This window comes from Hemibagrus wyckioides, linkage group LG16 (assembly GCF_019097595.1).
Source record: "Hemibagrus wyckioides isolate EC202008001 linkage group LG16, SWU_Hwy_1.0, whole genome shotgun sequence".
NCBI classification, from domain to species: domain Eukaryota; kingdom Metazoa; phylum Chordata; class Actinopteri; order Siluriformes; family Bagridae; genus Hemibagrus; species Hemibagrus wyckioides.
The window spans coordinates 6,553,127-6,580,945 of NC_080725.1; the positions used below are offsets into that span (position 1 = coordinate 6,553,127).

General features: G+C 38.5%; 1 protein-coding gene across 10 annotated transcripts; it reads right to left on the reverse strand.

Annotated features, from left to right (window-relative positions):
• Positions 1–544: 544 nt before the first annotated feature.
• Positions 545–27,561, reverse strand: arfip2b (ADP-ribosylation factor interacting protein 2b). 10 transcript variants are annotated; one of them, XM_058411904.1, is made up of 11 exons: positions 27,326–27,561; positions 25,165–25,275; positions 18,026–18,058; positions 15,200–15,308; positions 12,604–12,666; positions 9,855–9,950; positions 9,485–9,597; positions 5,539–5,760; positions 4,856–5,013; positions 4,458–4,632; positions 545–3,225 (listed from the first exon to the last, which is right to left on the reverse strand). In XM_058411904.1, the coding sequence occupies exons 2-11, from the start codon at positions 25,261–25,263 to the stop codon at positions 3,070–3,072; spliced, it is 1,224 nt and encodes a 407-aa protein (XP_058267887.1). In that variant the 5' UTR covers positions 25,264–25,275; positions 27,326–27,561; the 3' UTR covers positions 545–3,069. The 10 variants fall into 10 exon arrangements, with proteins under 10 accessions (XP_058267887.1, XP_058267886.1, XP_058267888.1 ...); XM_058411903.1 differs by having other exon boundaries at positions 18,002–18,058; XM_058411905.1 differs by lacking the exon at positions 18,026–18,058 and having other exon boundaries at positions 27,326–27,560.
• Between the last annotated feature and the right edge of the window lie 258 nt (positions 27,562–27,819).

The following is a 27,819-nucleotide window of genomic DNA, read 5'->3' on the forward strand; positions in this document are numbered from 1 at the left end:
TGAATGTTAGGTGAATTAGTGTTCCTATTAAATTAGATGGTGAGTTTAACATTATCTGGGGTAATGGTGAGTTTGTATAAATGAAGTAACAGTTCTGTAGTGCGTTTGTGTATTGGAAAATGCTTTACACAGCAGTCTGGTGGTATGTTGGTGGTGTAGTCCTCTTTTTAGTTCAATAAATCCAACTACTGCAACTGGAAATAGCAACAATCATGCTACAAAACATTAAGCACACAATGTATGTATAAAACTAGGTTGTAGAAAAGCATTGTAACAAATTTGCATCTTTCTTCTAAAATCACTCATGGAAACTTCAATAAAAGTGCAAACAGCAATAAAAATACACAAGGCAGGGTTGTTTTTTTTGTTTGTTTTTTTTTGCAAACATTTCATATTTTATCTTGTGGGCTTTAGTATATCATTTTAATATTCCAGAGGGTTTGGTCAGAGTTAGGAATAAAGGCAAACATCATTCATACACTACTGTATCACAGAGCAGCCTAAAAGATCAATTTTACACAATAATGTACTTCGAACAAATCTCTCAGGATGAGGGGTAACTTTTGTTTTAGTAACAATCCCTTCAGATAGCATCAATCAAAAATAAAAAGGACATCAAGTCATTTTGTGAAAATGCAGTTAGAGCATAACATATCTTGGATTTGGTCTGGTTTATAATTTTAGTACTGCATTTCAACAACCTTCAAAATCCTTCATGGTTTTTCTCCTTGCTGTCCTGCCACTTGTCTAAGGACTAAGAAATAAGGATGATGTACAAAACACTTTTGCCACATACAACACACAGACAAACACATTGCACTCAGTATTCTAGCAAAAATAAAAGTGAGGAAAGTCTAGGCAATGAGGGAGCAGGATTTTCAGAAAACAATTCCACATTGTGTTAACATGTGAGTCATACAGTAGTTCTCCTACATTAGATTATCACTGGTGTGTGGCACTTCTCTCACACGAACGTACCACAATAAACGGAAAGGTACAACTGAGGTTATTGGACAAGCCATGCAAAATATTCCACGAGGCACAGCCAATATCAAAATACAATATATATATATATATATATATCTTTAGAAACATCTTTAGTATTGCTTCTCTGAAGGCTCAACCTCATAAAATAGTGCTCAAAATTTTGGCCTTTTCTTTTTTTTTGTTCTTCCTGTATTTACTTTAACTCGTATAGTCCATCTCAGTGTTCCAACTAAAATATCCAAATAAATAGGTTTCTAGCTTGAGCAGGGATGAAGAACTTTGGAAAAATTTGATTAAAAAAAAAAAAAAAAAAAGGAATCCCCCAGAATGTGTATCATATTTTGTGTTAGTCGCATTTTAGGAAGCATTACATAAAGGCAATATATCATTATAGTGAGTGCTTCTTACCAAGAAAATAATGCATCATAAATAAGACAAGTGGGGAAATAATATGTGGAATTCAAGCACAAAGTTACCTTCAAACAAACAAGAAACAAACGAATAACCACTGAAAACAGACACTGTAGTGTACAGATTATAATGTAAAGATTAATAATAATGATGTTAATCAGTGGCAACAAACTGCAGGAAATAAGTCAGACTACACTACACTATATTTCCTTGATTAAACATCGATTGTTTACTTAAAGCAACCGAAAGAAAACGTACATAAATTAGTACATAGCACAATATTGAATCACAACGGTCTTTATAACACACCCACAGACTGGCAGAGTGTCCTGGGAGTTTAGTGTGGAAGTGGTGAGAATGAATGACCCTGTGAATGATCTAAACACAACTCAACACTTTGTAATATTCTAACAAAATTAGATTTCTTAATCCAGGTCGACAATTACTAGAGTTTTCCTTCCTCCGTGTCACCCAGTTAAACCTCGTTCAGATTTGTAACGATGACTCCTGATGACTCAAATCATGTGATTGAGAAGCAGGAAAAAAAAAGACCAGAAAGTTTTACTCCAGGACCAGGAGTTAAAAATAGAGGGAATGAAATTAATTATAAGATAACTGTACAAGCCAATATCACTGTATCTGCTTACAGCCTCCATTTCTTCACAGCAGAGGACATTAAATGATAACACTGCACTGACAGTGATACAAAATCAAGTTATTTGGATCGTTTGTATATTTATATGCACTGACGAGGATAGTTCGTTGCCTTTGATAATACCTGAAAATAATTCGTGATTTTTAAACCAGTATCGTATAACATCAGCATTCCCACATCACACTATACAGTCATACTGGTTTACTGGTTACATCCCAGCAGTACAGATTGTGTACTTTGTCTAATTTGGAAAGAAGGGGGTGTGTGGTCCTAACCTAATTATCATGTATGAGAAAAAACGGTAAATGACTCATTTTCAACAGCCGACACGCTGCTCAATCAGGGCTCCGAACATGTAAAAGCACTTTGCTGCACAACTGGATCAATTATTACGACAGTTAGGATTTTTTTTTTTTCTCTTCTGTATCATGGAATCATACACATTTTATGCCATGTCATAAATTTCTCAAGACGTTCTGACAAAAAATAAACTACATTTACAACCTGGCTTGTGATTCATTCTTTGAAAAAGTAGGACCATGTGTATTTAGTCATTTCTACATGTCCAAGTCCAGAAGCGGAAAAGGGGATGGGGGGAAAAAAGTACCCCATGGGGTTGTGTGTGTGTGTGTGTGTGTGTGTGAGAGAGAAAGAGAGAGAGAGAGAGAGAGAGCACAGTAGAAAGTTCTGATTGACACAATATTTCCTGGAGGATTTGGTCAATTATCACTTAGCTTTTGTTCAAAGCAAAAACTTTAACAGCCTTTAGGGTGAAGAAGAGTCAAATATTGTTTATTCTCAGGGTCAAACACAATTGGAGAAAAGAGACAGTCGGGCAGAGGAAGAAGAGGAGGAAAGTATGGACTGGGAAAGGCAGTTTGGACCCCAGGCTCCTAGAAACAGCTACAGGATGGTAAGCTTTTTTGCTACCCTGCTGCCATAGCGGCCAGGCTGCGCCTCATTATACTATCGCCTTGCTCTTGCTGGATAACCTGCAGAAGGGCAGTAGGAGCTCCTCACTGCTCCTCTAACCAGGAGGGCTTGTCGGCTCCGGGGGGTTTGAGCTTTATGTTGAACTGCTTGAGGGTCTGTTCCAACTGCTGCTGGTTGCCAGCAAAGTAAGCTGAGATTGCGTTGTGGAAAAGGAGAAGCTGTTTGTGCATCACTTTAACCTGCGAGAGGAACAAGAAAAAAAACACACACACACAAAGACACGGGCAGAAATAAGATGAGAATTAAAATAGGGTTCTTAGGTCTGAGTAGCAAGAACTCCCCAGAGTCAATAAAGCATTACAGCACAAAGATCATTATTTTAAAAAATAACCAGCCCAGGTCATCTGAACTTTCTGAAAAATTGGCCATGATTTTTATTCCATTATGCTTCACAAAACTAATAGCAACATTTAATACTGACTCACATTCAAGAATACATTTAATAAAACCCTTTTTTATGGTTGGCTGAGCTGCACTTACTCTTTAAACACACTTGTGACCTCATTATATCATTATTACTGTCCCTAATAAATCATTTTAAAATGTCAGCTTTTGTCCATGTTGATTTACTGGCTGGGCTCAGCATGGACGAGTGCTTGAAAGAGATGGACAGGAGAGAGGAGAAAGATTAGAGAGAAATCAGACACACTGAAAATAATAAGAGAAACACTGAAGACCCTCAATTATTCAACAGCCGTTATTTCTTTTAAATACGGTTCGGTATCGTTCAATAACAAACCAGACGACACTTAATAAACCTCACTCTCTTTACCCAGTCTGCTACATGATCAAATGTGGTGTTGACTCAAGATAAAGCTCTGCCTCTTTCAATAATGGTGGTTCAAATCAAGCTATCATATACTGGACTGGTGTATAGTTCATAATTTCAGTGTTTTGCTTGGCAACCATTCTGATGAAAGTTGCTGAAGAATGATTATTTGTTAATAATAACTTATTGCATCTTTTTGGTGTTTTATTTTATGAAACCTTACTAGGTATATGTAGTAACTAAACATTGGCCTTTAGCTGGTCTAAAAATCAGTGTAAACCACGGCTTCTTGATAATGTATTTAGCTGTTTGGAAAATCCTTGTAAAAAGGAAATTTGCTTCGTTTTTGTCCCTCAGCTGCTCCCTGTTCAGAATCACGATCTGATTTTGACACAGGTTTTATGGCGGATATCCGGGCCCCAGTGGCTGGGTTGGTTACCTGCCCGGCAGCTGAACACAGGCCACAGAGGTGAGAAAAACAAGGAACCGAACACATTTTACTACTACTCCCAGCAAATTGTATAAGAGTGGAAATATTTGACAAAATGGCGGCTCTTGAGACCAGACTTCTGCCCTGCTCTCAGCATGTAGCATGCAGTTTTCAATACTATATAGTAAAATACAATGAGAAGTTTTAAACACCTTGTTTTCCTCCAGGAACTTGAGCTTGATGGAGACGTCGCTGCGCAGTCGCTCGTATTTGTCCTTGTGGATCTGATACTGTTGCTGTGCGGCATCGATGCGCGCCATGGTCACCGCATCCCGTGGTCCCATGTTGAGCTCTTCCAGATCGGCTCTGTAAGCATCAAACTCCAACCTGCATGAGAGGAGGAGGGAAAATAAAAGAATAATAGCAATCAGCAATTTACTATTTATTATAGAACAACAGCTATTTAAACCCAAAGTATCAGGGTGTTCTGATTGACATTCCCATAGTGTTATGAGCTAGTCTAAAAATATCACAGTTTCAGTCAACTGTTTAAAAACACAAGCAGATACTGTCTATATTTATTTTGTATTTGAAGCCAACAGTATTTTACCTTGCATTCTCATACATCTTGATGGTCATGAGCGTGTCTTCCATGGTCTTGTTGACGAGTGTGTTGATGCTGGATACGAAAAAGTTGATGGCGCCCAGCAGAGTCTCTCCGTTCTTACACAACAATTTCTGAGTTTCTGCGTTGTAGCCAAATTCGTCCTAGACGCAGAGAAACACAATCATCAAACAGTGTTTTTCTCAAATAACCTCCATAACACATCCATCCGTTTATCTATTTTCTTTACTGCTTATCCTACACAGGGTCACAGGAAACCTAGAGTCTATCACAGGGGACTTGGGACACCCTGAACAGACAGGGCACAATCACACACATACTCTGGACAATTTAGAGATGTCAATCAGCCTAGAGTGCATGTCTTTGGACTGGGGGAGGAAACCCCAAAGCATGGGGAGAACATGGATACCACACGTACAAAGTAAAGACAGGAATCGAACCCCCAACCCTGGAGATGTGAGGCAAACATTTTAACCACTAAGCCACCGTGCTCACCCCCCCCCTCCATAACATCATTTCTTTTAACGTGATCACAATTTTCACAATCAAATCGTCAGGAAAAATATTGTTGTAACTATAAATCAAAATTCAACTCTAATGTCAGTGATCTTTCTGCATATCAAACGATGAGTCAGTAGTTATGTAGCCTGTTAGTGAATGCAGCTCACCCGCAGCTCCGGGGATTTCTGGCTGAGGTCAGCGAATGTGTCACCGAGTGTGTGCTGTGTCTGCACCATGCTGTAGAAGTGATTAGTGAGTGCTCGGGCCAGACGCAGCACATTCTCATACTTGCGCTTGGTGTCTCGCAGAACTTCAATCTGAGCCTCCAGCTCCAGATCTACAGTACGCGAGCCACGGCCGAATCTCTCCGAGATCATCTGTTTAGTGCACTGGACGGGGAGGGACAGGGACAAGAGTCAGTAGCAGGAAAATACCTGCACATTCCATACAATAAAACCCTGGTTTCTGCGAAACGGTTATCAGATGAATGATCTGTTTCCACTCACAGACATGTTGCTGCAATAGAGTCAACCACTGGCCCTTAGTTGACTAACAGCAATATGGATTTGATTAGAACAACCTGTCACAGCACATTTATGTTGCACCAAAGCTTCCCCTTACTGAAATGCAAGTTTAACAGTCACTGTAAAATATGTAATTCTATATATGTAATACTATGTGGTGGTGATAAAATAAATACAATCTAATTAAGCTATTATTAATTTCTGTTTCATTGTGTACTGCAATGATTTCAGTGTTTTGCTTGACCATAACTGAGCATGTGACATATAACCAGAACCTTTGCCATGTCAGATTCAACCAGCTTTTCTATTAAGGTTTGTCTGGTTTTGAGTTTCTGCTAAAGGACAACCAACATTACTGCCAAATTTGAATGTTCTCTATTTGATTATCTGCATCAGCCCCTGTTTCGGTCTCATCACCTGAAGTCATTCACACCATTTGAATACAAGCCTCATGGCCTTGTCTTGACTCATCTCTGTGCTCAGTCATGTCTGTTCTACTCACTGATCTGTTATTACAGCGATTTAGCATGTTAAAATTTTGTTCCCTGACATTTATTCTTAGACCCGTGGCAACTGCTGTTAGCATTTTTTTTTTTTGATAGATAGAAAAACAGGCATGTCAGAGTTTATCTGGAAAGGGCTGGTGTTGTGGTCCAAGTTTTCATTGCAGTTAATAAGGAGCCACACCTCATTCCACCTGTGCATTCAGCTGATCTTGGCTTTCAACTGAATCAGATTTCAGGAATGAAACCTGTAGCCATAAAGGCACTTTCTGACTGGACAACTGGACTAAAAGCTCTTCTCAAGGTTAATTTTAATAAATGTGTTATTTATTTTTTTCAGCATGCACCACGATAACCCATATATTATATATATATATATATATAAATAAAGAACTGGTTCTATTATCATCACTAATGCATCAGACCTTATCACTGGCATGATGAGGTGAGAGGTGCAGTCATGCAGGGCTACAGAGGAGGAAACATGTTTTGTAATTCCACCAAATGTGCAAGAAAATCCCAACACAGATCGAGTTTTTTAATAAGAGTGGATCTCCAGCCACAGTTCTGTACAGCCACTGGCCTGCATGATTTCACATTGATCCCGAATCCATCCAAAGTGATCCAGAGAATCTCTTGTGAAGATTTCTTCTAAAAGCTCGAGTTTTCCAATGTGATCATAGTGGAAAATACTTGAGTAACTGTACTTCATTACAGTGCATATGTATTATTTAAACTTGAGTTAAATACTTTGACGATGGCCTGGCTGGTCTGTCATGCCTGTGCCATATTCTGGCTCTCTCTTTTAGTTATCACAATACCACCTAATACTGTCTCTTTCTCTCTCATTTTCTCCGTCAAGCTACATATGCTATTCCTGCTTCTTAAATATCTTTAGATGTAGCTGTGTTTGCTTTCCTTTTCACTTTAAGATTCAATTTGTCTCGACTTCCATGCAGGTATCGTCAGCTGTCAAAAGGATGTGTTTCCTTATATGGACAAATGTCCATCCGCAGCACCGCAGTCATTCAAAATGAGTCAGACTTGTGTCAAGCATTGCACTCACAACACTGTAAAAGCTTTACACAAGCACCAACTTGAATTTTCTATGGAAGTGTCTCTCACTGCGTATTTGTTAAGAGCAGTAAAACAAATGGTGGCATGAAATAAACGCAAGCAGACAAATAATCAAGAATAATTGTATCATGTAATATCTTATTAGCTAATTAAAGCATATACTGATTAGTTTGTGAATGACGTCAAACAGAAATGGACGTCTTTTCTTAGGAACTCTTTCTTGCAGGTGTACAGTCATACTGCTTTAAAAAAAAAAAAAAAGTAATTTATAATATTAACATGGCCCATTTTCTTCATAATCAATCAGTCCCTCTTGTATTTCACAAGTTTTGCGATCGTGGAAATTAACGTAAAATCAAGCAAACTGTGATATTCGGGGGAGCTTGCAATGCTTCAAATTTACAAATTTAATGTGACATCACAACACTTTCAGCCAAAACCCTCTTCACTTCGAACATGAGTACAGCTCTCATAGAAAGTAATTGCATGCGTCTTCACTGAAAGGAGCGAAATAAAAGAATCCGAAATTTTCACAAATTCGAGAAAAAGCACAAAAAAAACCCTCTGCACATTGGATCACAATTTTTTTCCAAAAAAGCCGCTGAAGTCCCAGAAGGACTGATAATAATAATAAGAGTGTCTTGCCCATATCTGATTTAAATAACACCCAATGTCTTTACAGGCAAATTAAACAAGACAGCTTGTATCTATTTCCAGAATTTGTGGGCAAATGGAATTTCCAGACAGATGTATATCATAGGTGTGAGCAGGTGTTTTTTTTCTATTCCAGTAACATCAGAGGACTGGCATCATTCTCTCTAATGTGTCCGGGTGTGTGTGTGTGTGTGTGTTTTCGCTTGAGTTCCAGTATGTAAGCGTTACGTACATTTCCTTGTAGCTGTCACAGTCAGCTTATTTCAGATATAAACAGATTACACAGTAAACGTTTTCATTTTTAGTTTTCGGAAAGAATTTCCAGTGGGGGGGGGAAAAAGTCACATTAAAAAGTGGTTAATTTGATAACATCAGTTTTGATAACATCAAACATTTTTTGTTTTATATGAAATGCTTCTGTTTTCTCTCAAATGATTAGGTCCACTTACAGTAAAATGATCTAATTTAATAAAAGTTCTCCAACTTTGAAATGAACTTGCAACAACTTCAGGTCTGTTACGGATGTACAAATGAATTATAGTTATTTTAAACTGATTCTTCTTAGGAAATTTTGACCAGATTCATGCCCTGCCACTGCAATGCCGTGATTATTGTCAAAGAAACATTCTCAGGGCTTTTACACTATCAGTTTCCCATGGGAACCTGCTCTTTTTACACTAAACTGCCAAAGTGAAAGCAGTCAAGTGGCCTGGGAAGCGCACCATGGTACTGAATCCTAGACTACCTGTAGTTGTTGGCTGCGCTACAACTATTCCATGATCCCAATGACTGCGATGTAAGATGTACACGATTGCATCAGGGTTCATTAGAATCGAATGAGTCTGAAACCAGACCAGTGCTGTGGGGCGAAATGAAATTTACGTCTTAGGGTACACGCTTTTTCGGTTTTGTTTTTTTAAACTGTCTCCACTCCCAGTCTCTACTAACACTAAACACAGTTGCAAAGCATTAATGAATAAACAAAGCTTATGTATGACTAGGTAACCCGTCATGAGGATTATGGAGAACAAAAACAAAAAAAATCAAATCCATTCAATCATTCTGTACAGGTGAGAGAGCGATAATAATTTAGTCGTAACTTAGTGCCCCCTGCAGGTCACAATGCTTTTTTTTTGTCACTCAGGTGCACTTTGTTCACCTTATACTGAATAATGGTGCAGCATGGAGGATATACATATCTGTGTAGGAGCAGCAGCTTAGTGCTTGTGAGAAATTCGAGGGCCTTTGGATTAACACACACTTTTACTTCTAAAATTTATTGTTTTCCTGAGTGCGTCTGAATTTTATGGCACCTGTTGTTATTATTGATGATTGGCTTAAGAAAGGCTCATTACCTTGTAAGTGTTCAAGCTCCATTTCTTCACCATGTCAAACTTCTCCACAGCGACGCCTCTCGTGGCCTCCTCTGCCATCATGGACGAACTGTTGCTGTGGTGCATGCTGGATCCTATGATACAAAGAAGCAAAGTGATTTATCTCCAAGTTCAGATCAGTCTCATAAACCTTTTCACCCAACCCTTGAACCCAATAAAAAGACAGAAAATTAAGTGCTCCTATTTAAATGCAGCACTGCAGCAGAGAGAAAGCGCTGATCAGTGTGATACATGATGTCAAAAGGTGAAAATAGAGAAGGGAACAAGTGAGAGTGAATGAAATGGTGATGGCTTGCCAGAGATCACAATGAAAGAAGAAATCCCGGGGTACCTGGGATACCGGGGAAGTCGTCTGATTGGTTGGCTATCCGGATGGCAGCAGAGTGACTTGGGCCAATGCTAACACCCCTGCACTTCATTCGCAGGTCTGGTGAGGGGGTTAAGTAAGGGGTGTGGGTGGGCATTTAGGGTATTTGGGGGGTCATAACAAGGAATTGGAGAAAGGAAGTGATGGCGTGGTTTAGTTGATGAAGGAGGAGGATTTATAGTTACATTTTTACATATGTAACATGGGTTCATGAGTGATATGAAGGGCATGGGAAAAGTGATGGGTGTGTGAGAGGACGATGGCAGAAAAGAGGAAGAGGAGGAACAGGGTGGAGAAGAAGGAAGTAAAAAAAAAAAGCATCATGAAGAGAAGATGATGTACGACTATGAAAAGATGAAAGCAGGAAGTTAAACATGACAAACAGGAAAACTCTCACTGATCAGGCAGAAAAATACCTCCCTAAACACGGAGTTTAACGATTAACGTTATAGTGACCCACTGTGTGTGTGTGTATGTGTGTGTGTGTGTGTGTATTAGTCTAGATCAGGGGTGTCAAACTCAATTTCATCCTGGGTCACATCAGTATTATGTATGTCACTCAATTAATACCTAGCTTTGTAAGTAGAAGCCCAGGACAAATAATGACAAATTGTATTTGACAATGTGTACAACTATTGTACACTTTATTTCAAAAATAAATGTCGCAAACAAAACACTGCTGAGAATTCAGGCTGTTTTTTAATTCTTGTTACTTTTCGTTGCTTTTCTTGGTGGGTAAGTCTCTATGTTTCATGTCGAAGTGCCGATCTAAATTGTATTCCTTGAGCATGACCTCGTAGCAAAGACGACACACCGGATTTTTTCCATTAAGCACAAACATCACTTTCTTCTCCATCTCTATTCTTATTAAATAGCTTCCGCTTTGCGTCAACGTTTCTACTCTTCCGACATGATGGGTCAATTCGTTTTTTTTTTTTTTTTTAAACCAATCCTATTACACCAATACAACGCTACTGCAGGGAAATATCAGATATACTGTCTACTAACTGGATGCCTTCATCGTGCAGGTAATAAAATTGAAATGCATTTTCAGGTCCTGAAAATAAAATTTATAATAAGAATAAAATAATTTGTAAAGCTCTCGTGGGCCACAGAAATTTGGCTGATGGGCCTTGATTTCGACACCTCTGATCTAGATTGTTGGTGTTAATAATACACAGTGATAAGATTATCAGAATAATATGATTGTGTATTAAGAATGGAAAGTTTTTATGCTTACTCCAAACTAGGCCTTGGAAATATGACTGCTACATCAGTAGAACCCTAACCAGCAGTGTTTCCTTACAGAACTTAATTGAACTGTAATGTCCATTAATGCAATTAATTTATGTCCAATTAATTTATGTGCAATTAATTTATGTGCAATTAATGCAATTAATGTCCATTAATGCAATTAATTTATGTCCAATTAATTTATGTGCAATTAATGCAATTAATGTCCATTAATGCAATTAATTAGTTCCTTACAGAACTTGACTGAACTGTAATTAATTAATGCAATAAATGCCTCATAGTTATGCTTTAAGCCATGGAAATCAACCACATATTGCCACCTAAAATGCTAGAAATTCTTCGTTAGTATGTTATATCTAACAATTAAGCAATTTTAAGAAATTTGGGTTTAAAACCATATCATTCATAATATTTATAAACAATAAATTTCACAAATTAACATCATTCTAATTTCCCAGAGCCTAGTTGAAAAGAGTTGGGGACAACAAAAATGTTATCAGCAACAATTACTGACCAACACGTGCATAACATCTGTGCCACAAATCACATCTTCAAATACTTATATACAAGTTGATGGGATGATTGATTAATATTGCCCTCTTGTATAATGATGGAATTGTCCTGAAATCTTAGCTGAAAATTGAAGCCTGGCAAAGAAAAAGAAAAGATGAAGTTAATTCCAAGCAGACTTTAAAACATAGAGGAGAAAATAAGAAAAGCGAATCCATCTGTCCAGCCACTCCCAATCTTTGGAGAAAAAAAAAAAGATGCAAAGAAGGCTCAGACCTTAAATCCCAACACTCCAGATCGACCAAGCATGTGAGACAGAGAGAGAGAGAGGGAGAGGGAGAGAGAGTGTGTGTCTCAATCAGCGCCCTAGTTCAGTAGTCAGGGCACTGACGAGGAAGTCAGCTATTTTAAGAGTTGTCTCCATCACTAAATTCTTCCAAAGCACTGAAATATTCACTACCTAAAAGAAATCCCACAATGCATCACAAACACTAGGTAGCATCACTGTTTTCTAAAAATGACATCATGACGTAGCCTCTCAGCTCAGAACAAACTCTCGGCTAACTTCATCTACAAATGTAAGTAGCTAGCTTTTGCTCTAAAATGATTTTTTTACATTAGCAGTTTGTAACTTTACATAAATGTTCTATATACGGTTTGAGTCTAATGACTTTCGAGGTTTTAATTTTTTTTTTTTAAATCCACTAACTACTTGAAGTACCATGAGAGAAATGAGCGTGATTAAGAACAAATTTATTTGACATAAACAACTACTGGTATATGTTTGGGTTGTACAGTGACTGCTGAGGAAATCAGAGTCCTCAGTGTCCCAAAGTGTAGCTCTACCAAAACTCAAGTTCATGATATACTGCTTCATGACCAAGGGAGCTAGGGAGCTATTTGAGACACACCCAAAAGGAGCGAGAGACTGAAAGAGTGAATCTGTAACCTTGTCCATCAACTGGGATGCGTCTGTTGCCCATAAAGTCAGTGTTGAGTTGAATAGCAGGGCCTGAGAGAGAAGACAGACAGAATGCGCTGACAAAATCAGCCACCAGAGGGCGCCAGGGGCTTCCATCACATTCTCTCAATTAACCCTCATGTCAGCATTTGCTCCGTTTTAATTCCAGCACAATACTATTACACCAGGACCCAAGCACAGCTTCTGCATCATAGGGGTGTCATTTAGATCAGAAAATAGTTGGATTAATCAAGCCACTGATGTACCGACATCCCCGACCTGTAGCCTAGTAGATTAATACATAATATACACTGTGTGCACAATTATTAGGCAAATGTGTATTTTGACCAAATCTTCATTTTTATGCATATTTTCCAAGTCCAAGCTGTATAAACATGAATTTTATTGCATTTAAGCATATCAGATAAAGTGTATTTGTGTAATGAGGGAGGGTGTGGCCTAAGGAGGCCTTCCTTAAATATTCAAGTTTAACATTTTGGATTAACCAAGACCACTGTAGTTGTTCGATAATGAAATTAATCCTCAAAAATACAACTTGCCTAATAATTCTGCACAAAGTGTATTGGGCAAGTATTTAAAACAAATTGTGTTTTCTAGTTATCAGAGGTGTGACGCAATGCCTGTGTCTGCTATCTGTATCAGTGATCCAAATATTTATTACCCGTATTTAGATTTCAATAGTGGGCATGAGCTAGACTAATTTTTTTCGTTTGTATTTTAATTAGTTAAATGTGAACCCCACCACTAAGCTCTATCAAGAACGCTTCTTTCTATCTAGTGTGACTGAATAATCTGGGCAACTATCATTCAAAACAAGAATATCTTCTCCCCAAATAAATCGGGTTTGCATATACGCAATATGGCCAAAAGCTTACAGACTCTTCGTGTAAGCATTCCTCTGGAAGCACACAATTGTACAGGATGTCTCTGTTTCCCTTAACTGGACCCAAGAAGCTGAAACATATTCCAGCATAACAAAGCGTCATCCAGGAACACATGGTTTGCCAAAGCTGTAGTGGAAGAAATTGAGAGTTCTACACAGAACCCTGACCTCAACCACACTGAATAGCTTTAGAGATGAATCCAAAATCAGAGCCTGATCTGAATGATGATCTAGAACGAAATCTAGTAGAAAGCCTTATCAGGAAAGTGGAGGTTAATAATGTCAATTCAATTACATATTTAAAATATGTTAAAATTATTAAAAATTAATACATTCAGGATATAAATTTTAAAAAATTTACACATTTATATCTATTGAGAGAGAGAGAAATGACTCCTTGAGATGATATGAGGAAGAAATCTTGACGAGGAACCAGAGTATAAATAATTCTCTTATTATATGATCAAAACGTGCAATTGTGTATCCAGGAAATTCATCCTGCTTTTACCATCAAGTCTAGTTTGTTAAAGTTATCGACTGATCACTGATGGAGACTATAACTACAACCGCAGAACTAAAGCCATCATAGCATTTGTAGTCCTAAGCCATCTAAGCAATGGCAGATTTAGTGGAACTAAATCAGGAATGGGGTGTTTAAGCTGGACTACTAGACCACTGGGGGTAGACAAAATATTTTGTTTACAAAATAAAACAAAAATCTATTTAGAACACATTATCTATTTATACTGAACAACATATTCGTTTTCGGTTAAATCCCCAATCTCTACGCGTTCAGGAACACAGCTACTGTAATTCCAGGAGCACATACAGTATATACAGAGCAACCTACAGATACACTGCACTAAGATCCTAATCAACTGAAAAATGAGGAGGAAAATCTGGTGAGGATGAAAGTTGAGTGTAGTAGCAGGTGAAATAGGGCACTGTTATTAAGCTGGCCAAGAATGACTGGTAAAGAGAGCCACAAAGAATAGTCCTGTCAGGACAATGATGATGCTGAACATACAAATAAAGTGAAGGAGAGAGAAAACATGAAAGACGAGAGAGAGAGAGAGAGAGAGAGAGAGAGAGAGAGAGAGAGCGAGCTGTAGATAGACATTCTGGAGAAAATCCAGCTTTGGCATGTCTTCAGGGCTAGCTGATGAGCTGGAAAATATGCATTTGGAACACATAATGCAAGACATGATTCACATTCAGTGCAGCAGCATGTCCAGAAATCAGCCTTGCCTTCGAATCTGAGGCTCCACTAACACAACAGATAGACAGACAGTGTGTGTGTGTGTGTTTATGTGGGAGTGGAAGTGAGTGAGTGAGTTACTGAATTTGTATGTTTTTGAAGGAGTGAGCAAGTGCTTGTTAATCTGTGTGTGTGTGCACATGTATGTGAGTGAGTATGTTTGTGTGTGTGTGTGTATTTATGTGGGAGTGGGAGGGAGGGAGTGAGTGAGTGAGTGAATTTGTATGTTTATGCAGGAGTGAGTGACTGCTTGTTAGTCTGTGTGTGTGTGCACATGTATGTGAGTGAGTATGTTTTTGTGTGTGTGGTGTGTGTGTGGTGTGTGTGTGGTGTGTGTGTGAAAGAGTGAGCGAGTGAATGAGTGAGAGAGAGGAGAGAGAGAGAGAGAGTAAGTGAGAGAGAGGAGAGAGAGACTGTGATACCTTTGATAGAGCTAGTAGGAATGATGCCTTCCGCTGTGCCTCCATAGCCACCTGATACAATGCTGGTCTCATTGAGGTTAGGCCCAGATACCATTACCTGCTGCAAATCCTATACACACACACAGACACACACACACAGACACACACACACAGACACACACACACAGACACACAGACAGACACACAGACAGACACACAGACAGACACACACAGACAGACACAGACACACAGACACAGACACACAGACACACAGACACACACACACAGACACACACAGCAGGAGAGACAAAGAGATAAAAAGATTACCTTGTCTGTGGCATTTAATTCTGACAATGTTACTAAAAGGAAATCTTGAACCATATTAACCCACACAATGCACTGGGACAATACATCTGTGTTAGGTGGGTGTTAGGAAACCATTCTAAAGGAATTAAACATTTCATTTGAACTGCAACGGACTTCTAAACAAACAGGTTACCATTAAAACAACCGGAATTAAGACTCTACACTAAAAGCATTTTATATGTGACTCCGAACGGTGACGAATGAGATGTGATTTGTGCTCTGATTACATCAGCAGTGCAGTAATGTGCATCTGATGCAAAAAAGCGCCTTAATGCTCCCCTCCTACAGAGCAGGCCAATCATTTCCCAGAACCAAACAAATGCATGTAAAACGTCACTGCAGGAGCACGCAGCGGTCACATACAGCATTCAGCCGCTTCACTTCCTCTTACAGAGACAAGCATGCTGTACATCACTGCTGAAATGAGCCTAAAAATATTTTCAAACAAAAGACATCAAATGTACGCTCACTGCACTGTCAACATGTCAAAGACTGACAGTAGATTAGTAACGTGTGTTAGTTGTATGCAGACGCACACAGTTACTAGGACCAAAAATCCATCTGGAACCATCAGTATGTCTGGAACATACCATAATAGATCCAAAGAGATTTTTAATGTAAACAGAAATAACATTTTCCCCAAGGTTTAGCCGTTGATTAAAGCTGCTGTAAGCAATTTTTATCACCTGACTTAGATGTAACCTTTAATAAACAGATTGTCTTGCTGGTTTTCCTGGGCTTGGGCAGAGCTGAAATCTGCAAATGTAAACATAAATCTAAACAAATTAATAAATAATAAATAAAAAAAAAATAAATAAAAACCCTCAAGCGAGTTTTTCTTCTGTATAGTGCAATTATTTGTTCATTTCATAACAGTAGTGACGTTCTTCCATCTTTTCTTACACTTTGCATGTATGTGTTTGGACGATGAGGCTTTGTGTCCAGGCTGTTGGAACTCCTTCAGTAGATAATTCTAATGTAATTGTTTGAACATTGCTTACAGCAGCTTTAAGTGTACATGTTTAACACCAGGATGCTTTTCAAAACTGATGTATGCAATACTTTCGATTTAGTTGACCAGAAATTGTTATTCAGAAACGATTGGATGAATTGCAGTCAATTGTTATTTATACCATTCAACAAAAACAACCTCAGCAGGTCACTGCTATTTGGCCCTGATGACAATGTTGACATTTTGTCAAAAGATATGTATTCAAATCAAAAGCTAGTCATCACTGACTGTGCAGTAGGTAATTTGCTCTGATTAAAGGAGTGACGAGTAAAACAGTAAAACAAGGCATTTCCTGACCCGCAATCACCAGCCAAGACAAACAGTGTGTGTTCAGTTCCAGCATAATAGCAGCTGCTGTCTGTGACCTGTGCTGCTTCTGTTCTATGAGACACTATTTGTTTTATGTTACGCTTTATTTGAAATTGTTTCTACTTTTGGTGAAAAAAGTGCCAAAAGTGCTTGTTTTGGAAGGTTGCATGGAGTTAAAGCACATTACGTTTTGCAGAACTATTTAGCTGCAGCACTAATGAATTCTGAGTGATGAATAATTTTATATCGCATAGTTTATCTTATTACCTTGGAGAGAGAGAGAGAGAGAGAGAGAGAGAGAGAGGGGTGGGGGGAGAAGAAAAGTTGGTGCTATGAACAACTGTTTATAGCTGCTATAAATGTAAGAATGAATGAAGAAAAAAAAACCCTGTTTGTTTCACAGACATCCAAAAACATTAAATAAATAAATATAAACAAATCAATAACTATCAACATTAAAATGATAAATATAGCTAAAATGAATGAAAAAAATTTTTTTTTTAATATAAAAAAAACCCCCACTGTATACTGTAGTATAAGAGAAATAAAACACTTCAAGACATGAAGTCATAGGAAAATAATTCAAGCACAGGGCGCTAATGCCTCACATCACATGGTTACTATCTTGCTTGAACTAAAAGCTTACGTCATATTGTATTCCTTACCCATGTTCGAATGTCAGGGAAGCAACAGTGTTTTATGGCCTTTTATAAGAACAGTAGGTTATTACAGTAGGATTTTTCTCAGCGACTGGCTCCAGCACCAGAGATTCAGAGAGGTCTTTTTAATTTATTTTGTAACTGGTTGGACAGTTGTCTCCTCACAATTGAAGACAGGGACAAAAAAATTGATAGTTTTATGTAGTAGAGCAATCATCCAATCTTTTCTGCACCACACTTTTTGCATTTTTTTTCCTTTTAACTCATTCAGTCTTCTGTTATAAGCTGTAGTGAAGCCCAGGATTAAATAATTTAATGAGTTCACACATATGGGCCTTTTAAGAATTTTGAAAGGCATCCTGTGAAATTAGGGGCCAAACGGCAATAAAGGGCCACACACACACACACACACACACACACAGGAGACAGAGAGAGAGCCTCTGTGTGCTCAGACCCTTCCACCAGTGCGCTCCTCACCCTTTGGCCTGCGGGACGCCCTACCTTCTCATTCAGGCCCCACTGTACCTTTGGAGCCTGCGGACATGAGTGGATGACAGAAAGACATACAGAAAAGAAAATGAACAATGCAGAAACAAAAACAAGTGGCCATAAAAAAGCAAATCAACAGTGGCATGAAATATGATTAAATAATCTTCAGCTTAGATGAATAGAATACTAGGAGATTCAAGACTATGTCATTCATAACCGATTCATAAATTCCACAAACGCAGAGCTGTGTTTTATGTACACTGTATTGCCAAAATTTTGTGACACCTCTCCAATTCAGGTGTTAGGCTTGGCCCCTTAGTTCCAGTGAAAGGAAATCTTAATGCTTCAGCGTGGTTAATTTTGGATAATTTCATGCTCCCAAATTTGTGGGAACAGTTTGGGGACTGTGCACCAGCAAGGTCCATAAAGACATAAATGAGCGAGTTTGGTGTGGAGGAACTTGACTAGCCAGGCCTTCTCGTCCAACATCAGTGCCTGACCTCACAAATGCACTTTTAGAGGAATGGTCAAAAATTCCCATAAACACACTCAAACCTTGTGGAAAGCCTTCCCAGAAGAGTTGAAGCTGTTATAGCTGTAAAGGGCGGGACAACTCCATATTACATTCATGTGCATGTAAAGGCAGACATCCCAGTTTTGTCCTGGCTCACAGTCTCCGCTCTAATTCATCCTAAAGGTGTTCTATCGGGTTGAGGTCCGGACTCTGTGCAGGCCAGTCAAGTTCCTCCACACCAAACTCACTCATCCATGTCTTTATGGACCTTGCTTTGTGCACTGGTGTACAGTCATGTTGGAACAGGAAGGGGTCATCCCCAAACTTTAGTTGGTAGCAAGAATTTGTCCAAAATGTCTTGGTATGCTGAAGCATTAAGAGTTCCTTTCACTGGAACTAAGGGGCCGAGCCCAACCCTTGAATTCAATGATTTGGAGGGGAGTCAAAAAACTTTAGGCAATATAGTGTTTTTTGAGGGTAATTTTACTTGATTGGTAAAAACAAGCTGAAAGAATGTCATTTTACCTACTCGTGTTTTCAAGCAGAGGAATAAATTATTAGTAAAGCGTGATTTGGAACAGAAACCGTGAGCAAAGATCACACAGCACTGATCTGGGAATCAACAGTAATTTTCAGCAGGGAGACAACAGAAAATGAGGACAACAGAAGAGCATCTTACAGATGATAATGAACCATTTCATAGACATTCTGACTGGTGGAATCCACCAAAAATGATTTTTAATACCCTGGTGCCCCAAATTAAAGGGAAAAAACAGCTAATAGCTATAGAACACTGAAATAAAGAATATTTCCAGCCTGAATGTGAATAATGAAACAAATGAAGAAAAAGTTCTGTTACAATGGAAAATATCATTTTTATAATATAATATTTACCTGGCTATAATTCCATACTACTACTACAGCTAGTTACAAGGACAACTACTACTGCTGCATCTATTGTTTCACCCACAACTTCAATTACTACATGTACTTTCCACTACTAGTACTACAACTAAAAAAACGATTAGAACCACTGCTACGACCACGAAGACAAGTACAACAACTAAAACTATTACTACAACTACAAAAATGACGAAAACTACTACTACTACGTACAACCACTAAAACTATTACTACAACTAAACTATTACTATTACTATTACTATATAACTATTACTATAAACTATTACTACTACTAAAACTACTTCAGATATTATTATAACTACTTTAACTAGTACTATTACAATGAAGGCTACTTCTGCTACAACTACATCTACATAAACTACTACTACATCTACTACAACTACTACAATTAATTTGTACTACTAGTACAATTATTTCAGCTAAAACTAGTACTTCAACTACTACTAATTGTACTATAATGGCTACTACATCTACCCACTTTAATATGATTACCTCAACTATTACAACTTCAAGTACTACTACTACCACTACACAAGAACAACTATTACAACAATAACTTCAACTACTACTACCACTATCACACACACACTCTCTCTCTCGCTCGCTCGCTCTCTCACACACTCTCTCTCGCTCGCTCGCTCTCTCACACACTCTCTCTACAGCTCAGCTCGATATGGAATAATAATGGCAGACTAAGACTAGACAATCTCACAACTAATAATAGAATATGTAAATAATAAATGTAGACATAGGCAAGATATATGGAATATGTAGATATGTGATAATGTCTCTGAGATAATAAAATGTGTAGACCATGTACAGATAATATGTAGATATATGCTCTCGATAATGTAAGATAATGTGAATATATCTTGGACATGTCAAGACTCATGTGCAGACTATGTCTCTAAGATAATATAAATATGAGCAGATAATATGGAATAGCAGACAGATAATGTCAGGAATAGCAGACGAGATATGTCTAAAGCTAATGCAGCTCTCAAGCGGGCAGATAATATGAAATATGTCTTCGCTCTCTCACGAAATAATATCATGGACTAATAATAAGAATATGTATCTGGACCATATGTGAGCGTAATCTTGAATAATATCAAGTAATGTGAATATGTCAAATAATGTGTGGATAATAATAAAGTAAATAATAATGCAGATATGTAAGAAATAATAATATATGAATATGCTATAATAGTAATAATGTAATGAATATGTAAATAGTATGTGTGACAAATAAATATGTGCCAGATAATAATAAGCATAATGTAGACCAATATCAAACGGGCAGACAGACCATATGCTAAGCAGACGAGCAGATAGCCATGTCAGACGGGCAGATGACCAGCCAGCGGGACGGGCAGACCATGTGCGAGGCATGTAATGAGCCAAGCCAATAAATGTGTGACAGAGCCAGAGCCAGCCAAATATGCGGAGCAGGCAGATAACAAAGCCAATAATAGCAGTATGTAATAAAAATATATGTCTGCAGATAATAATAAAGTAATATGTAGATATGTAAATAATATGTAGACAATCAATAAAATAATATGTAAGATAATAATAAATATGTCTTTGAATATGTAAATAATATGTGAATATATAATACAATATGTAAGACATAATGTCAAATAATATGTCTTGAATAATAATAATATGTGTAAGATATAAATATGTGAATAATAAAGTAATGTGTGAATAATAATGTAAATAATATGTAGATATGTAAATAATCATGTGAATAATAATAAAATATGTCTTGAATAATCATAAAATAATATGTAGATAATATAAATAATAATACTTGAATAATAAATATTAATCTTGAATAATAATAGACCAATAAAAATAATATGTGAATAATAATAAGAAATAATGTCTTGAATATAATAAATAATGTGGACCTTAATAAAAAGTAATAATGAATCAATAAATAATATGAATGAATAATAAGTAAATAATATGTAGATAATAATAAATAATGTGAATATATCAAAAATAATGTGCAGACTATATAAAATAGCTGTGCAGACCATAATAAGCAATAATATGTAGAATAATAAAGTATGTAGAAATATATGTAGACTAATAACCATATATATGACCCAATATATGAAATAATAATGTGAATAGGCATAATAATAATATGACATAATAGCATAAAGTAGACCTAATAGACCTTTACACTCTCTCCCTCTCTAATAAATAATAGTGTAGTGAGACATGTAAGAATAAATAATGTGCAGATATGCAAGTAATAATGTGAGACTAATAATAATAATAATAGAATACAATGAGAAAATAATGTAATGAACCAATAGCTAGATGTGAATGTGTAAATAATAATATGTGAGACCAATAAGAAATAATAATGTAGAACAATAATTAGAAAAATGATAATAGATATGTGAAAATATGTCTTAGATAATATAAAATAATATGTGTAGATATGTAAAAAGCTAATAATAACTTAGAATAATAGTAAAAAAAAAATATGTCTTAAGACCAATAATAAAATAATAATATTAGATATGTAAGATATCAAGCCTATGAACTAAGACAAGATAATAATGAAAAATAATGCAGACACGGGCAGAATAATGTAAGGCAGACAGATAATAAAATATGTGGGCTTAGGCAGATAATAATAAAAATAATAGCCAGACAAGACAGACCAATAATAAATATGTAAGACGAACAGCAGACCGTAATAATAAGAATAATGTGAACGGAACTTGGGCAGATAATAATAAATGCAGACAGACAGACCAATGTCAAATAATAATGTGAACAGACGGGCAGATAATATCATCAAGCAGACCAATGAACGCCAACGAGATATGTAAATATGTGAACGAGGCAGATAATAATAAGCCAATAATAGACGGGCAGACCAATAATAGTAATGTGAACGGGCAGATAATGTGAAATAATGGACGAACGGGCGGATATGTAACAAAGTAACCGACGATAGACCACAATGGCGCCAGACGGGCAGATAACATCAAAAATGGCAGACGGCAGACTAGTAAATAGACCTTTTTGAACGGAGCAGATAATGTCAAGAAATGTGCAGACGGAACCCAGATAAATGAACGGAAATGCAGACGGGCAGATCAATATGTCTAAGCCGGGCGTCTTTATAAGCCATCAGCGTAGCCGAACTTGGGCAGATAAATAGCCAGACGTGTGGACAGACAGATAATGTAAATATGCAGACGGGCAGATAATAATAAATAGCAGCAGACAGGATAACCTGTCAAACATGGGCGAACAGATATGTAAATCATTGAATGCCAGACGTTGAACGGATATCATCAAGAATAGTGAACGGGCGGATAATATAAATATGGACGAGCAGATAATAAGAAATAGTGGAACGAGACCAGATATGTCAAATGAACAGACGAGATAATGTCAATATGGAACGGAACGGGATCATCCGCATGAACCAGACGGGCATATATCGCGCGAAATATGAACAGACAGGATGTCATAACCATGTGGAGCAGGGCGGATCATGTCAGCATGCCAGACAGACGGATATCAAATAACCAAGACGAACGGATGTCGCATGTCGAATAGACAGATAGTCATCGCGCGATCATGGGCGAACCGGAATATGTCGCGTATCTTGAACAGGGCAGATAATGTCATGCAGACGGTGCAAGACGAATATCGCAAATGAACCAGACAGACGACCATATCGCGCATCATGAACAGGCAGATAATGTCGCATGCCAGACGAACGAGATATGTGCGAATAACAGAACGGGCAGATATGTAAATGTGCCAGACGGGCAGATATGTCGCATGCCAGACGGGACCAGATAATCGCGGTTTAATGAACGGGCAGATAATAAATGTCAGACGTGCGAACGAACGGACCAATGTGTCTGCAGATGTGTGCGCGGTGAACGGGCAGGTTGTCGTGGCATGTGTGCCGGGCGGGCAGACCAGTGGCGCGTATGTGAGCAGGCAGACTCTACCTCTACGGGCTCGGATACACTGTGGCGTAACGGGCGGGCGGACATGTGCGCAGACGGGCTAGACCAACTGTAACACTCTCGCTCGCTCGCTCTCTCACACACTCTCGCTCGCTCGCTCTCTCACACACTCTCTCTCTCTCACTCACTCACTCACTCACTCACTCACAAACACCCTTATTCACACCTAGGGCCACTTTAGCATGGCCAGTCTACTTTCTGGTAAACCCAGAGGAAACCCCTACAGAGAAGATCTACAGTCAGTAACCCATGGAAATTAAACTCCTGGAGCTCTGAGGTGGCAACAACATTTGCACAACGCAGCCCTTGTGTTCATTTTTCAGATCTTTTCTGGCATTTTTCAGAAGAGATAATACTTTATTTATAGGTTGATATTTAATACGTAATGCAAAAGATGACTGAGCTGTTTGTCTCTGTGTGTGTGCGTGTGTGTGAGATAAGTGGAAACAGCACATAAATAGTAGCACAGCGTCACATCCCCACAACCAATCATGCTAGAACGCACAAAAATCATGCTGTGCGTCTCATTTTTTCTTCATTCTGAACAGTGAACGAAATGTGATTAAAAAATGTTTGCCTCACTCATCAAGTAATCTGAGAGCCCATAATTTACACTCGCTTAATTTCCCCGTTCTTTCAAAGCGCCACAGAAGAAGAGCCATCTGTCTTTCTCGAAATCAGCCAAGCATCTTTCACACACAGCTTTACAGCCAACAAGGCAACAGTGTATTATTTTTGAAAGCTCCTCTGAGTGATTAGCATTGTCTGTTAAACAATTAAGCAGCCTCTGACTTCATATGTGGCATTTGTGTAACGCAAACTGTGAAAATATGCCGAAATAACTGCACTCCTAATGCAAGTCTATCACCAGACAACTGGCAACGGTGGAGCTACACGAGTAAAAAACAGATAAACGAGATCAATAAACTGGTGTAAAGAGCAGTTGTGTAGAAGAGTGGGAAAAATATGTTAAAACAAAGACATGAAAAACCTGGCACTAAGTAACACATTATCACAGTCAGAACAGTACAACTGCGTGAAATTGTAAATAGCAACTAAATTAGATCTGCTCAGTCTTAAAGCAAACATGGAGCTGTTTACCCAGTGTTCCTCTCCCGGATCTAAAGGCCTTGTACAGTTGTTTCACTCAGGTGTGTCTTTAGACAATGCACGTATTTCACCTTTGGTTTACTAAGGGACGTTTCCACCCCCCGTCTCTCCGATCAGCATATTTTTTATTTTAAACTGAGCAGGAAAAAATATGTCCTTGTTTAAAATACGTGAAGTGTTTACTCCTTGAATTACTGACCATAGTATGTAGTTTTTATCAGTAGATAAAAACTTGCCTGAAACCTGATACTAGCATTGCAAAAAAGTCTCTCGTGTAAACGTGCATGCTCACACGCGCTCTCTCTCTCTTTGTGTGTCAGAGAGAAAGAGAGAGAGAGAGAGAGAGAGTGAGAGAGTAAGAGGTGTGAATAAATGTTTGCTCCACCTGCTCACATGAGATTTTCTCTCAAGACATGAAGGTGAAATTACAGAAGGCCACGTGGCCACTCACACACTTCAACACGGACATTTTGAATATCACAAACTTATAACCATCACATATCCTTTCCCAATGTGTTGCATCACCGGAGACATCTCAGTTTAAAGGACAAGACAACAGGAGAGGGAAAGAGACCTTCTCTTACCTGTTCAAGGCCATCATCTTCGCCTAGAGTCCTGCTGTCCCCGTTACTGTTGATAGGGATCTCCATGGTGGCCGCTTTGCTCATGATACTGTCTGTCATGCTGGAGTGTCACTGAAGGCCAGGAGAATATGGACAGAAAGAGAAAAGATAAGTTAGGGAAGAAAGAATAAAGGAAGGAGGAAGAAAAGGGGAGGGGGAAGACCTAAGGCTAAGATGCATGCTGTAAATTGACACTCGTGCTTACTGGCCTTGAACGTTAACTTCTTTTTTAACTACTAATAAACTTTAAATACAGTCAAATACCATTTCACCCACATCCCTGTTCGGTTTAGCAGTCATCAGCCCACACCACTCCTTATACTGCTAACAAAAGCCCAAGTTACTTTTACAAGAAAACAGATTTCAGATCAGCACTCAGCCCAAACCAGACCCAGAGTTAAAGAAACAAGTTTATAAGAAAACATACCAAAGCAGAAACCTTTCATTAGCTTAACTGACAGCCATCAATGTCAAAAGGGTCACACCTAGATTAATCTACAGCAACATAGCTTAAAGCTGTCAATCGTTTCTCATATTCTGAGGTTACCTTATTTTTGATTTTTAACACAATGGTAACACTACAACATTCCAGGATGACAGTTACACAAAGCATAAGCTGAAACCTGTGCATGCATTGTTCACTTCCGTGAGAACAGCATTAAAGTGAAAGAAAGATCGGCTAATTTAAACATGAGATTCTGACCAGGGAATTGACCTGGAACCTCATGAGATGCAATTCCATGAAGAGGCGACGGCAAATGAGGAAAGTATAGAATGTCCTAATGCAGCTTTACATTACCGATCATCATTTTGTGAGGCTGTCAGTAAGCACACTGTCTTCTGAATTTCTGCCCAATTACAAAATCACACGCATGGAGCAGCTCAGTACTGGATATCAGGTGACGCGCTAAAGGGTTAATCAGTAAAACACTACATGAAATGGCCTTTAATGAATTCGCACTTAGTGAAAGAGCAGCACAAAGAAAAGTGCTCTTGAATATGTGAATGTGGAACACAGGGACGTGGAGCTGGTGTAGTCTACAGCCACGTCTTATTGCCCTGCGTAGCTAAAATGTGATGAGGCACAAGTTGGAAAGTTCTCACTGAGTTCTCAGCTGAAATTTTAAACTCATTAGAGCTGAGCGTTGGTCAGTAAATGTAAATAAAAGACACTACTTCAAGCCCTGCAGCCACACAGTGCACTTTTGAGGAGCTTCTCGAGTTTAGTGTTGATATTCGGAATGAAGTCACATTTGGTTTATACTCACAAACAGGATTTCAGGCCACGACTTGACAGATTAGGAAAGGGATAAGCTAAAAGGTCTCTCTGCTCATGCCCTTTACACAAGGCCGCAACTATGGCTACAAGTTAACCTCCCCTTGGGCAAACAACATTAGCATCAGGAAGGTTTAACTGACCCAACCTTTAGTAAAGCTTTAAACAGGGGCATGTCTGGAGCATTTTAAACATTCAGTCATGAACACGTAGACGGATAAGAGCGTGAAGAACCACTGAGAGGGATAAACAGACAGAGGGAGCAGGTGAAGCAGGTGCGCACACACTGACAGCCCTTGGTGTTTTGCCCTAGACACCGAATTAAGCCGTGTTAACTACTGTTGTCTCCACGGCCCCGTCCTGATCCACACACCACCGGACTACTACGTAGTGGCCTACCTGTATAATGTAGTACATCCTACAGCGGTACTACCTATTTAGGCAGGTGATACGAGTTGTGGACCCAGCCATAACATACCATTTCCTGGTGCGGATTCTAACGAAACGCTGATCTTTAATGTTCTGATCCGGAGAACCCTGTCAGCTGGAATTATGATAATATTTCCGACACCATAGAGACAAACATTTGGTTAACAAATGCGCTTTGGTGCGCGAGACACCGTGTCCAACTGTCTCTTTATCCCGTCTAGGGCCCTTCGTCTCCATGTAAAATCGCTATTTAAATCCATCAGGGGAAAACTAGGAAGAACATAGACAAGCTGGCATTTTCTTCACCGGAATGCAAAAAATTAAAATAAAATAAAATTAACGCAAGTTTCAACAGCGTTCCCGTTTCCAGTAAATAGTGATCGAATACATGGGTATAAATGATAACAGTGGTCTTACCTGAGCGTTTCCAATGTAGAGATTTGCTATCGGACGAGGCAGCACTCTAGTTTAAACCAAATCATGCGCGAGCTCACCCTGACAGTCCAAAATAAATCCGGATCTAATGAAACGATGCATTAGTGTTGTGTTTCTAATAGTGATTTCTCATCTTCAGCAGATTCTCCAGTCCCTAGCGGCTTGTTTGTAGCTCTCTCATTCGGAAAAGCAATTCCCCCCCCTCCACCCCAGAGGCCCATAATGCATTTCGGAGATGACGAGCCTACTTTTGTTCCATCCCAAATAGCTGACTAGTTCCTGTATATGTTCACTACATAGGGCGTGTAGTAATGACCTCTAGAGTCCTTGTTTTGTGGAGCGATATGGGCTTCCGCCTTTTTCTTTGACAGCGTGGAAGGAATACGCTCACAGAGTAAAGCCTCGGCCATGTTGTGAAGGTCATTATTTTTTTTTATAGCTCGTAGATGTAAATGAGGAAAGGTTTCCGTCTGACA